General features: G+C 37.8%; 1 protein-coding gene across 1 annotated transcript; it reads left to right on the forward strand.

Moving 5' to 3' along the window:
- The first annotated feature begins 1866 nt into the window (after positions 1–1866).
- Positions 1867–14570, forward strand: LOC114740855 (protein virilizer homolog). Its single transcript, XM_028929101.1, has 28 exons — positions 1867–2100; positions 2387–2475; positions 2623–2746; positions 3160–3807; positions 3920–4288; positions 4377–4481; positions 4641–4823; positions 5116–5257; positions 5396–5577; positions 5681–5766; positions 5852–5900; positions 6181–6247; positions 6342–6820; positions 6925–7024; positions 7604–7737; positions 8510–8577; positions 8662–8878; positions 9072–9287; positions 9401–9556; positions 9642–9695; positions 9803–10014; positions 10115–10184; positions 10380–10672; positions 10921–11098; positions 11179–12555; positions 12693–13511; positions 13622–13693; positions 14195–14570. Exons 1-28 carry the CDS (start codon positions 2026–2028, stop codon positions 14213–14215), a joined length of 6585 nt encoding a protein of 2194 aa, XP_028784934.1. The 5' UTR covers positions 1867–2025; the 3' UTR covers positions 14216–14570.
- Positions 14571–14801: the final 231 nt, after the last annotated feature.

Raw genomic sequence — 14801 nt, forward strand, 5'->3', positions numbered from 1 at the left:
GTGAATCTGTGATAATGTTTTTTGCCCCCCAACCGTGTAACAGTGTTTTTAGTTTACGCGCACACTGACGAAAAATAACCACTCGGTTTAATGCACTGGGATTGGTTTGACAAATGAATCATATGATCATAGTAACTGATTAAAGTTTTTATAGCAGCGATGAATAACATATTTAGACGCTTTTTTATTTTAAAAATGGGATTAATTTTTCTCTGATGATATAATTTATTCTACATCTCACGAGGCCCCCTCTTATTCACCCATTTTATAAACTGTGGAGCAGAAGCCTACATCTTGCTTGTTGAAAGTCTTAAGATAGAGAATTTCTTTTTTAATAATAATGTTCTGTAATCCTGAAAGTTTTCATATCTTGTAATTTTGTAAGCTGATGCTTTAACTTTTCTTGAAATTTAATTCAAATAACAGTAATTTTACAAAATAATTCCACCATAAAAATACCTTTTGATCCAACACACGGCACGTGTCTTTTATTAGTTAGTATTTATTTATGGGTAAAGACGGAAATCTGCTTATAAAGTATTTTGACACTACATAACGTTCGCTTCATAGCTTTTAATTTAAGTAAACACTCATTAAATTTTAGAACGCGAGACTAATGGATATTTATTTAGATACATTGTTGTGATATTTTTCAGTCATTTTAAAATTTTTATAAGCATTTTTTGCCCCATTTTATAAACATTTTTTCACCCATCTTCACCTTTTGTTTATTACTTTTCCTACAACCTGCAAACACAATCACGCGCATGCATGGTCACAGGATTGGGAGCCTATCGGAGGGTAAAAAACAAGGGAAAATTAGGGAGAAGGACCTAAAAAAATTAGTATTTATTAAGAGGGATCTTAAAAATTGTAATTAATTTGAAAGACAAAAAATTAAAATAAAATTTTACAATTACCAAATTATCTCTTATCAAATCCCTACATTATCTCCAGTACCCTCTTATCTCAATTTGACGATTAATTATCAATTGAACTTGATCTCTCTCTCTGTGCATCTCTTTTTGATGTACCCAAAGTTTTTACCAATAACAATTGTCTTCTTGTAAATCCAAAACAAAAAAGACAAATTAAAAGGAATCAACTAGCAGACTATTTATTGGATGGTATGTGTATTCTGAATATTATTTTCCCTCCTTTATTTTATTTGTACCGAATATTTTCTAATTTTCTCATGGCCTCTATATAAAGACTCTTTGGATGAATATAAAAGTATATATTTGTACCTTCATTTAATCCTAACTATACATACATATGAACACAATCACACTACCTATACAAAGCTTCTTAGATGAATATAAATATAGTTCTTTGTGTTAACCAAAATATGAAAATCAAGTAAATAGTACCTCTTCGTAACCTAAGTTTCACTAATAATTTTTCCAACCACATCGGAATGAGGGGCAAAATCGTAGTTGCGCAAGTTGGAAATTTTTCTGGCCATATTGGAATGAAAGGCTAATAGATGTAGATATGAATGACTGAAAAAATAGGACTCTATTTTTTGTTAATTACTGTATTTAGTTTTTAATTTTAATGGAGGGCAATTTAGTAATTACAAATTTATATTTCAATTGATAACTGATAGTCAAATATTGAGATGGGTCTTGAAGATAATGTAAGGATTTGGCCAGGGATAATTTCGTAATTATAAATTCATATTTTAATTTTTGGTCCTTGAAATTAATATCAATTTTTAAGATCCCCCTCCATAAATACTAATTTTTTTAGATCCTTCTCCTCAATTTTCCCAAAAAACAATAGTCACAGGCTTGAGGGGCAATGAAAAAGAGAAACACCGTCACAGACTTAATTTTCCCTGCCTTTTGTTAACCGAAAGGACACAATACTACTCGGAAATCGGCGGCGAGGCTGAAAGCTAGCCATAATTCATAAATCTCCAGTAGCGCTCCAAATCGTGGCGCCATAAACCCTAGACCCGGAAACACAGGAGATTGAAGTGCATGTTCCGTGTGGAGGAATTTCAAAGATTGAGAGTTCCACATGGGTCGACCTGAACCGTGCGTCCTCTTTGCCCAGACTTTCGTTCACCCCCACCTGGACGAGTATGTAGACGAGGTAACTTCGCATTGACTAGTGCTTACATTTCAAAATTATCTTGAGCCTTCTTTCCCTGCTGAAGCGCCAATCGATTGTAATGCCAAGTACAGTTTCGAATTCTGGTTGGGGTAGCTGCTACTAATTTTCTGTTATCCCGCCACAGTTCTGTGGGTTGAAGTTTATGAATAATGACCTTCAATTCATCTTTTAGTAGTCTTGGGCTGTATCATCAGTTGGTTTTGCTAGATTTTTAGTTGGCTGCTATGGTGACGCCTTCCCTTCCCTCCAAAAAATCTTCTTGCAGGTGATTTTCTCAGAACCCGTTGTAATCACTGCCTGTGAATTCTTGGAACAGAATGCATCATCGGTCGCCCAATCAGTAACTCTTGTAGGGTATGGGGTTTTTGTTTCTTGTATGTATTTTTTCTGAATTTTCATTCTTGTCTTTGAACAAAATTATTTAGTGGTCACCTACAATCTTTTAGGATGTTTCTGTTGACGATTTTGTAATCTATTTTCCTAACCTCTTGTACTTTTCAGAGCTACTTCTCCTCCATCATTTGCTTTAGAGGCATTTGTTCATTGTGAAGGAGAGACGAGGTTTAGGAGACTCTGTCAGCCTTTTCTATACTCTCACTCTTCATCAAATGTACTAGAAGTAGAGGTATACTGCATTTTACTTTGCTGTATGCTCTGGCAGTAGTAGCCAAACTCAATTGAATTTTTTTTATTTACCCGCATTTTCGATTCCACTAGCTTTTTTATTCAATTTGTGAAGAACTATCACAATGGTAATATCTTTCAGATTTATTGCCTGCAATACATAGTTCTTCCCATTAAACAATTTTCCCTTGATAAAGATATAATTCAAGAGTATGGGGTAATAAGACTAACTTTTTCTCAAAACAATGGAAAAACAGAAAAAATTATAACCATATCATTTGAGTTATGCATGAAATAAATATTTACGTTGCAATTAATCATTGGCGGATTAATTGCATCCTTGACTTGTTCTTGCTATTCTTTGGGTACTCTACTCAGCTTAATTGTTGATGCACTGATTGTTCTCTTGACCAGGCTGTTGTGACTAGTCATCTAGTTGTAAGGGGAAGCTATCGGAGTTTGAGCTTGGTTGTTTATGGCAACACAGCGGAGGATCTGGGACAGTTTAACATTGAATTTGATGACAGTGCGTTGACTGATCTTGTTGATTCTTCCGAAGGGAGGCTTGAAGACCTGCCTCTGGCGTTAAATTCTGCAAATTCAGCAATTGAGGATTCAATCTCCTCTTTAAATGTATTGTCTATTCCAGTCCCTGCAACGGATATTTCTGATGAATTCAAGCTGTTTATACAGATATTGTTGAAGATTCTGGAGTTTCCAGAGCTTGGGGACGCTGGACATAAAGTTGTAAGTACAGTAGTATCGGCAATCTCTTCTTATGTTTCCACTGAAATATGCAATTCAATTAGAGGAAGGTATCTGACGTCAGAGAGATCTGAGAAGTTCAAGGAGTTGCATAATCTTATTACCAAAGCTAGAAAAGAGCTTCTTGAAGTTTATAAAGTCCTTCAGAACAAATCAGGCAGTGCGTCTTCTGAATGGTCATCAGGGGGTGGTTATTTTGAATCAGAGGCTGAGATGTTGGACTCCAAAGATTTGTTTAATCGATTCTTTCATTTTACTAGGGGATCTAAACATGTAGTAGATTGCTGCCATTTTCAGGTGATCAGTTATTTATTCTTGCCATTCCTAATTCATTGATAGAGTTAGAATCAAAGACATGCACTTTCAACTTCTCTCATTTTCTTGCCTTTTCTTATATACTCGTGTGCAGATTGAAAATGTCGTTCTAGGGTTGAGCATGGCTCTTCTATTGTGTTCTGGTAGGGAGAGCTGTTTTCATTTTGTTAATGGCGGGGGAATGCAGCAGATTGTGACATATTTTTCCGAGGACGTGCAAAATTCAACGACTACTATGCTTTTGCTTCTTGGTGTTGTGGAGCAGGCTACCAGGTATTCAGTTGGGTGTGAAGGCCTTTTAGGTTGGTGGCCACGTGAAGAGGAAAATATCCCCTCTGGTACAAGTGAAGGTTATATCCAATTGTTGAAGCTGATATTGGCAAAGCCTCGTCATGATGTCGCTTCTCTTGCGGCCTATTTGCTCCATCGTCTGCGGTTTTATGAAGTTGCTTTAAGATATGAGGTATTTCTTTCACTAGTGTGGCTGATATAAACGCTACCTTGCATTCCTGGACTTTGTCTTTATCTTGTGGTAATATGATCTTTGCCAGTCTGCAGTTCTGTCTGTGTTGGAAAGCCTCAGTACAGTTGGAAAGGTTACAAATGCTACCTTGAACAAGCTCACTACTGCAGAAATTCAACTCAAAAAGCTCCTGGTCAGTCTTAATTAATTCACTGACTTCTGTTATAGTAGAAGCCTGCCATTTTTTTATCCTTATCCTCTTTAATTTTTAACTTAGATGATGTTATTTGTTTTACGCTAGAATTTCCATAGAAAATTCTGTGTTAATGTTAGTTGACAAGTACTAATGCAGAAATTGATAAATTCAAGTGGTCCGATTGAAGATCCTTCTCCCATGGCTTGTGGAAATAGATCATTAATTATGGGTGCAACAGATGGATTGTTGTCATATAAAGCAACTTCTGGCCTAATTAGTTCTTCAAGTTGTTGCTTTTCAGATTGGGATATTGACTCACATTTGCTGGGACTGTTGAAGGTATATTTTTTAGTCAGGAAAATCCATTTTGAGTACTATGAAATTGTTCCCGCTCTTTGGATTTAGGATGCAGCTTTTCTTGAGTTTTTATACTTTTTTTTCTTTGTATTATCTGTCATATGTAACCCTACGGCGTGAATGTGGACAATTCTATGCCCATACAATTCTTCGCTGTTTTTTAGTGTACTTGAATGCTGGAATTAATTTCTGTCATACAACTTTTCTTGTTATATGGTTTTTTGACACACGTGTGTGTGTGTGCACATAATTTTACACACTACAATGGAGACAGGAGCGGGGATTTCTGTCCTTATCAGCTGCACTGTTGTCATCATCTGTTTTGCGTATGGAGGGAGGATGTGCTGCAGAAATATTCATGGATATTGCATCATCAATTGAAGCTGTGATTCTTTCATTTCTTTTTTGTCGTTCAGGTGGGTTCCAGTTAGTTTTAAGACAAAATACATGTGCATATCTGTTTATACACACACACGTGCTATTAGTTAGACCTTTTACTAGTAAGAAGCTAATGATGTAATCAATTGTTTATATCATCTTGTTCTTCTTTCTAGGCTTGATATTCCTGCTACAGGATCCAGAACTTTCAACGATCTTAATCCATGCCCTCAAGGGTGCTCATGTTGTAAACAGAGAAGATTGTATTCCTCTTCGATATGCATCTGTCTTGTTATCAAAAGGTTTCCCATGTAGTCCACTTGAGATAGGGCTGATAATTGGGATGCATTTAAGGATGGTTAGTTTCACTTCAGAAATTTATCACTCTTCAGTTCGCTCCCCACTCCCTCTTTTCCTGTATTCTCCCCATCTAATTGTGGTTATTCTTATTCGTGGCCTAGGTTAATGCAATTGATCGCTTGGTCTCATCAAATCCACACTCAGAAGAGTTTTTATGGGTTCTGTGGGAGCTTTGTAGCCTCTCTAGGTGGACAACTGGACATTACCTCTGATTTGAATATTATACATGCCAATAGTTGGAGTTTTAAACCAAATCTGCTGACAATTTGCAGGTCTAATTGTGGACGCCAAGCTTTGTTTGCTTTGGCACATTTTCCTGAGGTATGCCCAACATTTTGCTGTTGGAATCATATTATGCCTAGTTGGCAACTTCCTGGAACCCATTTTCCATCAAAACAACCTAAGCTTTTAAGTTTTGATTTCTGGATTATATTAGTATTTTTTCTCTCAGTAGCTGAATATAGCTTCCAATACTATGAATGGAAGTTTTGTTGTTACACGACTAGAGTTGATATTTGTTCGTGATGTGTTTATATTGTAACACGTGAAGTTTTATTATATTTAAAGATCTTAATTTTGTAATATGATTCTTCTCTTGCAGGCTGTTTCCGTCATCATTGAAGCATTAAGTTCTGTCAAGGGATCTGAATTTGTTGGAAAAAATAGTGGTATTCAAGTTATCTATTCCTCTCTTTTAACAGTAATGACAATTTCTTGTCTAAAGGAAGTTTGAAATTCTTGCTCTTATCCTGTTGCATACAGGATCATCACCAGCAAATCTTACAATATTTCACTCTGCTGCTGAGATTATTGAAGTCATTGTTATGGATTCCACATCATCATCATTGGGTTCTTGGATTGGACATGCTATGGAACTCCATAGAGCCTTGCATATCTCCTCTCCAGGGTCCAATAGAAAAGATGCTCCCTCAAGGCTGCTGGAATGGATTGATGCTGGTGTTGTTTACCACAAACATGGGGGTATTGGTCTGCTTCGTTATGCTGCTGTATTGGCTTCTGGAGGAGATGTGCAGTTAACTTCAACTAGCGTGCTAGTGTCAGACCTGACTGATGTTGAAAATATTGTTGGTGAGCCTTCTGCTGGCTCTGATATTAATGTCATGGAGAATCTGGGAAAGTTTATATCTGAGAGGTCTTTTGATGGTGTTGCTCTGAGAGATTCTTCTCTGGCGCAGTTGACAACAGCATTTCGAATTTTGGCATTCATCTCTGAAAACCCAGTACGTAGTAGTTTTCTATTCTGAGTTGTTTCAAGGGCAAGTAAAATTCTTTCTTAATATGAATTTTGTTGTCTTTGTCTTATTGGAGTTTGAAATCAATGCAGACTGTTGCTGCTACTTTATATGATGAAGGTGCAATAATAGTTATCTATGCTGTTTTAGTCAACTGCAGGTTCATGCTTGAGCGGTCCTCAAACAACTATGGTGAGCAAATTTATGTTATAATTAGTGGTTCATATGATTACTAGCTCTGTGATACTTTCTGTATGAAATTATGATCAGGCCAACCCTCGTAATATTGTTTTAATGACACTCTTCAGGTTAGTTAGTTAAGGCGATGAGTGGTAGTCAATCTACTGTATTTCAGAGGATAGTTTTTTAAAAAATTTATTTTCCTTTTTTGGATGAAAAATTATTTGCTTTCTACTTTTTCTCTTTGCTGACGGTATTTACTTAGTATTTTTTTGGTGAAATATATTTGCTTAGTATTGACTAAATAGGATATTCCCTGATATACTATATTTAGTTTTGATCAGTAAGAATGATTTTCTTGTTAGTTGTCTTATATTTCTTTATTCTCAAATATATAGCTCACTATATATCTTCATTGTTATTCTGTATCATATGCAGCCCACAGCCTCCTCTTTTTTATTTTATTTTTTTGAGTCTCCTGCCAATCTTCTAGCTTTATGCTGTTTTTATATTCTATGGTTTAGTGTTTCATCTGACATGTCGATGTTCCCCCCCTAAAATTTACTGTATGCAATCAATTTTCTTGAACAGATTACCTTGTGGATGAGGGTACAGAATGCAATACTACGTCAGATTTACTTTTGGAACGTAACCGTGAGCAGAGTTTAATTGATCTTCTAGTCCCTTCTTTGGCTCTCCTGACTACGCTTTTGCAGAAATTACAGGTTTGTCTTGTGGAGGTTCTGTCTCTTCTCACTATGGTACTTCTTGTTGTAGATGATCTTGGTTGGAGTAATTTGTATTTGAATTTAGAACATGTACTTCAATGACTAGGAGAGTACTGCAAATTATTCTGTAGCATTTACTCAGTTTTAGTTCTTTTACTGTGCATGGTTAACTAAATCTTAGGTTGCTTGTGATAATTGGTTATGTTTTTCTATGGTCTTGGCCTCTTGGGCACTGCTGTGGATCAGAAATGTAGTTTTTTCTTCTTCTTCTTTTTTTTTTTTTAATGTAAACCTGTAAAATCTAGAGGGGGAGGATATAGCATAAATTGGAAATTTGCTCCTTATATGTTGTTTCCAGTTGAAATCTGCCTCTGTGTCAATTGTTCTTGGTGAGGTTTTATTTCTAGGGTTCTGTAGGTGATATGAGTATACACCATAAATTCGTACTGACCTTTATTTTTCTTTGGCATTGAAGTTTGCATCCTTATGGCTTATGGTTTTCTCCTAAGGAGGCATGAAAGGATCTGATCGATGCATATTTAATGAGACTAGAAGATTGATGCTTAAAACAAAATGATGTTTTTCTCTCTCTCTTTCTCTCTCTCTCTCTTTTTTTTTTTTTTTTTGTGTGGGGGTTGTTATTACCTTACAGATAAGATGATCTATTATCTGAATATGTTTGAAGATAGTCTGATTGATTTACAGACCATTGTGCGACCCAAGCCATTGAGGAATTCTATTATTGATTTTGTTTTGTTGCAATTAATAGGAAGCTAATGAGCAGCACCGAAATACAAAATTGGTGAATGCCCTTCTACGGTTACACAGAGAGATAAGGTATATTCTTGGTTTCATTTTAGTTTGTTTTCAGTTTAAGAATTGTGCTCTCATTTTAAATTGATCAAATTCTGGTGATTGCAGCCCCAAGCTGGCTGCATGTGCAGCAGACATATCCTCTCCATATCCTGATTACGCTATTGGTTTTGGAGCTGTCTGTCATCTCATTGTGTCAGCCCTTGCTTTTTGGCCTGTACATGGCTGGAGTCCGGGTCTTTTCAATACCCTTCTTGCTAGTGTTCAGGCTACTTCAATATTGGCTTTAGGTCCAAAAGAAACATGCAGCTTGCTTTATCTTTTGGTATGCATAATTGATTGACTCTGCAAAACTTTGGAGTGAGGGTTATGGCCTTTTTTTTTTTTTCAATTAATAATTCTAAGTGCTTATGCCATTCTCTAAATTTATAATTTCCATTTGAGCTGTGTATGGAAAGATAGTTGGGCTGTGTATATCTTGATCAATTCTCATGCTCTTATTGCTTTTCTCTTGCAAGAGTGATTTATTTCCTGCGGAAGATATATGGCTTTGGACTAGTGGAATGCCTTTGCTAAGTGTCCGCAGAATGTTGGCTGTTGGGACCATACTTGGGCCCCGTAAGGAGAGGCATGCCAACTGGTATCTGGAATCTGGACGCCCAGAGAAGCTGCTTTGCCAGTTAGCACCACATCTTGATAAAATTGGCCAGATTATACAGCATTATGCCATTTCTGTATGTAATTTCTGCTTACACAGTGAACCTTTTTCCCCTTGTTCTAATGGAGATGGGTTTGTTGATGCGGCTTAAATTCTTGTTATGTTGTGTCTTTCTAATTTCCTGAGCAGGCATTAGTGGTCATTCAAGATCTGCTACGTGTTCTCATAATCCGTATTGCTTGTTTAAATACTGTTTATGCGTCTGGGCTTATAAAACCAGTATTGTCATCAATTAGTCATCATGTTTCTGAATCATCTCCGCTGTCAGATACAGATGTGTACAAGGTGAAAGTCCTTTTCAAGCTCAAAAGTTGGATTTTGTAATTTATCTAGTTTGGCACCATGATGATAGATTGCTCTTTACTTTCAGGTTTCCAGGCTCCTTGATTTTCTTGCCAGCTTATTGGAGCATCCACTTGGCAAGGTGCAATTGTGGTCCCTTAGGATAATCACCGTTACTTAGTATCACCATAGTAATAATAATAGTCAAAGTTTATATATTGCGATGATGGCCAATTTTCCTTATGTCAGGGCCTATTGTTGAGGGAGGATGCTTTTCAGATGTTAACAAAGGTGATGGAGAGATTTTTTGGTGACAATGATGTAGATAGAAAGCGAACTCCAGACGGTAGAAATTCTGCAATGTATAACTTTAGTTTCTCTAGTTGGTGTCTACCAGTATTCAAGTTTATTATGCTTATATTTCACTCGGGAACTCCTCAATCTTCCCCCAAGATGGATCTGTGAGTTGCTAGTATTTCCTAGTTACTGTTGTTGTTATTACTATTATAATCTTTTTTGGGAGGCCTAACAGCTGAGCAATGAACTCTGATTGTATGTCAGTGAAACTTTGGAGAAACTGAATGCTGAAGAGTGTGCCTGGATTTTACGCCATCTCTTAAAATTTTGTCAGGTGAGTTTCTGAATCTGTCTATATATACTGTTAGATCTATCTTGAATGTTACTGTTGGCCTCTAGATGCTTTTTTTATGCATATGAATGGGGCTTATCATTGAGGAAACTTGGGACCAAACTTAGAATATCTGTTCACTGAACATCAGTTGCGTCCTTTTTGATAATTAAGGATTAAGGATTTTTTTATTTCTAGGTTCTCCCAGTCGGAAAAGAGTTAGTTGCTTGCCTTACAGCTTTCAGGGAATTAGCTTCTTGTGGTGAAGGTCAAATTGCCTTTGGAGCTATACTTGAACCTCATGACCACGATAACGATGTCAACTATTACAATCATAGTGAAGTAGAATGGAGAAAATGCCCTCCTTTACTTGGCTGTTTGATTAAGTTGTTGAGATCAGTTGATACCCAAGAAGGTTTATCAACTTTTGTAATTGAAGCTATCTATGCCTTGTCAGTGGGATCTCTGCGGTTTTGCATGGATGGGGACAGGTTAGTTTTATTATTGGCTTCTGCATTCACAAATTTGATCAACCTATCATTCTCAAATGAGGTTTTTTCATTGGAGGTTCCAGATCGTACTGGTTATATAATTTGAACCTTTTTTTCATTTTATATCTTTAATTTGCTTAGTTTCTCACAATAAAAAGGATATGGGTTAGAGGATCTTATTAAGTATTGTAGTGCTATTTCTTTGGTATTGTTGAGCACATTGGACTTACAGTTTGTTTGTTGGATAGTTTAAATTCTGACAGAGTTGTCATATTGAAGCACCTTTTTGGGCTTTCTGATGATATGACAAGATCAGCTGGCTATCCTGAAGACAATATTAATTACGTGGTAGATTTAACTGCTTTGTTCAGTTCAAAAATTATAGCAGATAGTCGTTTGAATACCTCTGACAAACATATGTTTCAGGTATAATTTTATTGCATCACTCTTTGTCGTATTTCTGTGGGTTGTTTTATAACTTCTGCTTGTTTATCCCTGATTTGAAGGTTTCCAAAACTGTTGAATCATTGGCCTCAGTCTTGCTAGGGCATGTTGGTTCGGGGAAGGTGGATGACGTTATTTTGCCTCAAATTGATATTTTAGATTTTTCAAAGACGCATCAGACACTTGAAAACAGTGTCGAGAGGATTGATGATCATCTTAATCTTGGTGGACTTGGGGATAAATTTCTTTGGGAATGCCCAGAAACATTACCTGATAGATTGGCACCGACAAATGTTAGTGCCAAAAGGAAACAGCCTTCAATGGATGGGAACACTAGGCGTGTTCGAGAAGGTTCTCAGGCTGAAGTTTCTGTTCAAAATGCATTTTCAAGGGGTGTGACACAGTCTACTGTTTCTTCTGGGCCTACTCGTCGGGATGCCTTCCGGCAGCGCAAGCCAAATACCAGCAGACCACCATCTATGCATGTGGATGACTATGTGGCGAGAGAGAGAAATGTTGAAGGTGTCACTAATGTAATAACAGTGCCACGAGCAGGATCTACTGGGGGTAGACCTCCATCAATTCATGTAGATGAATTTATGGCAAGACAAAGGGAACGTCAGAATCCGTCTGTAACAATAGTGGGGGAGGCTGTGGGACATCTCAAAAATGCTCATGCGAATCCTACAAATGGTGAGAAGTTAAACAAATCGAAGCAATTAAAAACCGATCTTGATGATGATCTTCAAGGAATAGATATAGTTTTTGACGGTGAGGAGTCTGACCCTGATGATAAGTTGCCCTTTCCTCAGCCAGATGATAATTTACAGCAGCCTGCCCCAGTTATCATGGAGCAAAGTTCTCCCCACTCAATTGTTGCAGAGACAGGAAGTGATGTTGTTGAGAGTAGTCAGTTGTCACATATGGGTACTCCACTGGGGTCTAATGTTGATGAGAATGCCCAAAGTGAATTTTCCTCAAAGATGTCAGTATCACGTCCTGACATGCCCTTAACTCGTGAATCGAGTGTCTCATCAGACAGGAAGTATGTTGAGCAGTCTGATGACTCAAGGAATGTTTTTCCTACCAAGACATCCAGTGGATATGATTCCACAGCGGTGACAAATAGTTCAGGATTTCCAGCGTCACTTTATAATAATCTATCCACATCATCAATGCAATTGCCAGTTGATTCAAGGATGGCTTCCCAAAATTTCTATTTAAAGAACAGCCCGCAGCATGGCAGTAATGTTACAATTGTTACTGGTTCTCAAGGACTGTATGACCTGAGATATTTGTCAAACCAGCCTCCTTTGCCTCCGATGCCACCTCCACCAACAGCCTTACCTGTAATATCACATGCGTCTGATTCTATTCCTGGCCATTCATCCCCATTTGTTAACTCTCCAGCAGACACACAACGTCCGGTGCCATTTCAGGTTAGGATCTTTGCCTCCTTCATATAGATATTTTTCTTCTCTGCTTCTGCTTTTGTTATAAGAATCTTTTTTGCTTCCCATTATTTCTTTCTCCTTGCTCAGCACCTACTACATTCATATTGCTTCTATTTTTGCAGGGTCAGACAGAATATTTATCTCCTTTTATCAGTGGTTCATCTGCGATGACATCAGGATCTTCCCTTCCCTTGTCAGATTCAAAGTATGCCAGGACTTCTGTATCTTCTCCTGGTGGACCTAGTAGGCCTCCTCCCCCACTTCCTCCTACACCACCTCCTTTTGCATCTAGTCCATATAATTTGCCAACTGGTAAAGCGTCTGCTACACAACCTTCTGTATATGGTCAGACAAGCATTGGGACAGCTGAAGTTCCCCAGGCCTCCGTTGCACCATCAAATGATGCCTGGTTAGGGAGTCATTCTGCATCAGGGGTCAGATTGTCTTCTTACCCTCTGAACCCATTAATGCCTTCCTTGGGGTTCAGTAGGCCATCTTCCATGCCGTTGACTGTCTATGGCAGTACCCCAAATCAGCAACACAGTGAAATCCAGCCAAGCAATATGCAGGGCGTCTCCATTCCTCCAGCTTCCTTTCAGTCAATGCCTTCTGTTACTCAGTTGCAGCCCCTGCAGCCTCCCCAGCTCCCACGCCCTCCACAACCTCCACAGCACCTTAGGCCACCTGCTCAAGCTTTACTACAATTGGATCCTGGTATGAGTGTTCAAAGTGGGGTGCAAGTGAATCCAATGCAGATGCTGCAGCAGCCGCAGGCCTCTTCAATGCAGACCTATTACCAGACCCAACCACAAGAGTTCTCACAAGCTCAACAGCAGAGGCAAGCGGAACATCTTCAGCAGTCAGGGGATGCTCAATTGCTGGAGCAACAGGATGCCGGGATGTCTTTACATGAGTATTTCAAGTCTCCAGAGGCAATCCAGGTTTTTTTTTTTTTTTTTTTAATGCACTATTTTTATTATGCAAATGATAATCACATTAAATTGTCCTGTCTTTAGTCTTCATCATTATACTGCTCTTTCTGACATGGCAGTCTTTGTTGAGAGACCGAGACAAACTTTGCCAGCTTTTGGAGCAGCATCCAAAATTAATGCAGATGCTTCAGGTGGTTATTTTTATTTATTCCTCATTCTGGTTATAATTTCTTGTATCTGCTAATTAGAGTGGAAGGGGAATGTTTTTACTTTTTATGCATCCAATGAATAAGGGTCAAATCTAGTCATTTGTTCGGATTCAGAAGAGTAAGAATCTGCCGGCCATTAACTCTTGCGTGCGTAACTTATGTATCTGTGTTCAGATATTTGGGATAATAGATCATGGTTTTTGTTAAAAGTGGTAGCTCTGTTGGTTTAATTATTCACTTTGCTGCCGATTCAGATTTTTTTTTTGGTGACATGCCGATTCAGATTTTGGCTAGCCATTGATGTGTTTCCTGTAGGGTTTCCATTGCGTTATTTAATTATCTTGCCGCAAAGCAACTATCACTTTCAAGCACGCTTCTAACTAGCTGAGACCCGATTTAAAACGTGGTGGATGTTATGAAAGTATTTGGGCGATAATTCCTTGTGATGCAGTTAGACTGAATTTGTTTGTTGTCTTTATACAGGAGAGGTTGGGGCAGCTGTAGGTTGAGGCAGCATGATGTCTGAGTGGAACCGGCGAGTTCTTGCATTATTCATCCTTACAAATGCACCCAGTCACATGATGCGAGATGCGCGTGGTTTAGCAACCATTTGTACCTTTACATGTATATGTATTGTACATAACTATTTCATTCCTCCTTTTTTAGCATAGAGCAGCAACCACCCCCCGCCAAAAAAAAAAAGAGAACATATAAAAGAATCAGGGAGCGGTAGCCCCGCTCTGTTGAGCCACCACGGTTGGTCCTGGAAAATTTGATAGTTTTGTTGCTAGGAAGATGATAGTATTTTTGGTTTTTATATGGTTAAATATCAATTCGTGGATCATTGACGTTCCAAAAATTTTTTCGTATATCCCAAGGGATATTAATGGAAGTAAACAAAAGAAAAGATGATGCTTGGGTCTCAGAGACTAGTTTGACGGTGGGTTTTGCAAAATTTTGTTGAAAAGTGAGTGATAAATGTTTTTTTCAAGTAGTTATAAATTTTAAGTATGTGAATGTTAGCCTAACAGTGTCAACAGACTTGATAAAAAGAAAGAAAACAGTTAGCTAGAATTGATGAAGAGGATAA

Source organism: Neltuma alba, unplaced genomic scaffold, assembly GCF_004799145.2.
Source record: "Neltuma alba isolate B1F8T4 unplaced genomic scaffold, ASM479914v2 tig00003187_pilon, whole genome shotgun sequence".
NCBI classification, from domain to species: domain Eukaryota; kingdom Viridiplantae; phylum Streptophyta; class Magnoliopsida; order Fabales; family Fabaceae; genus Neltuma; species Neltuma alba.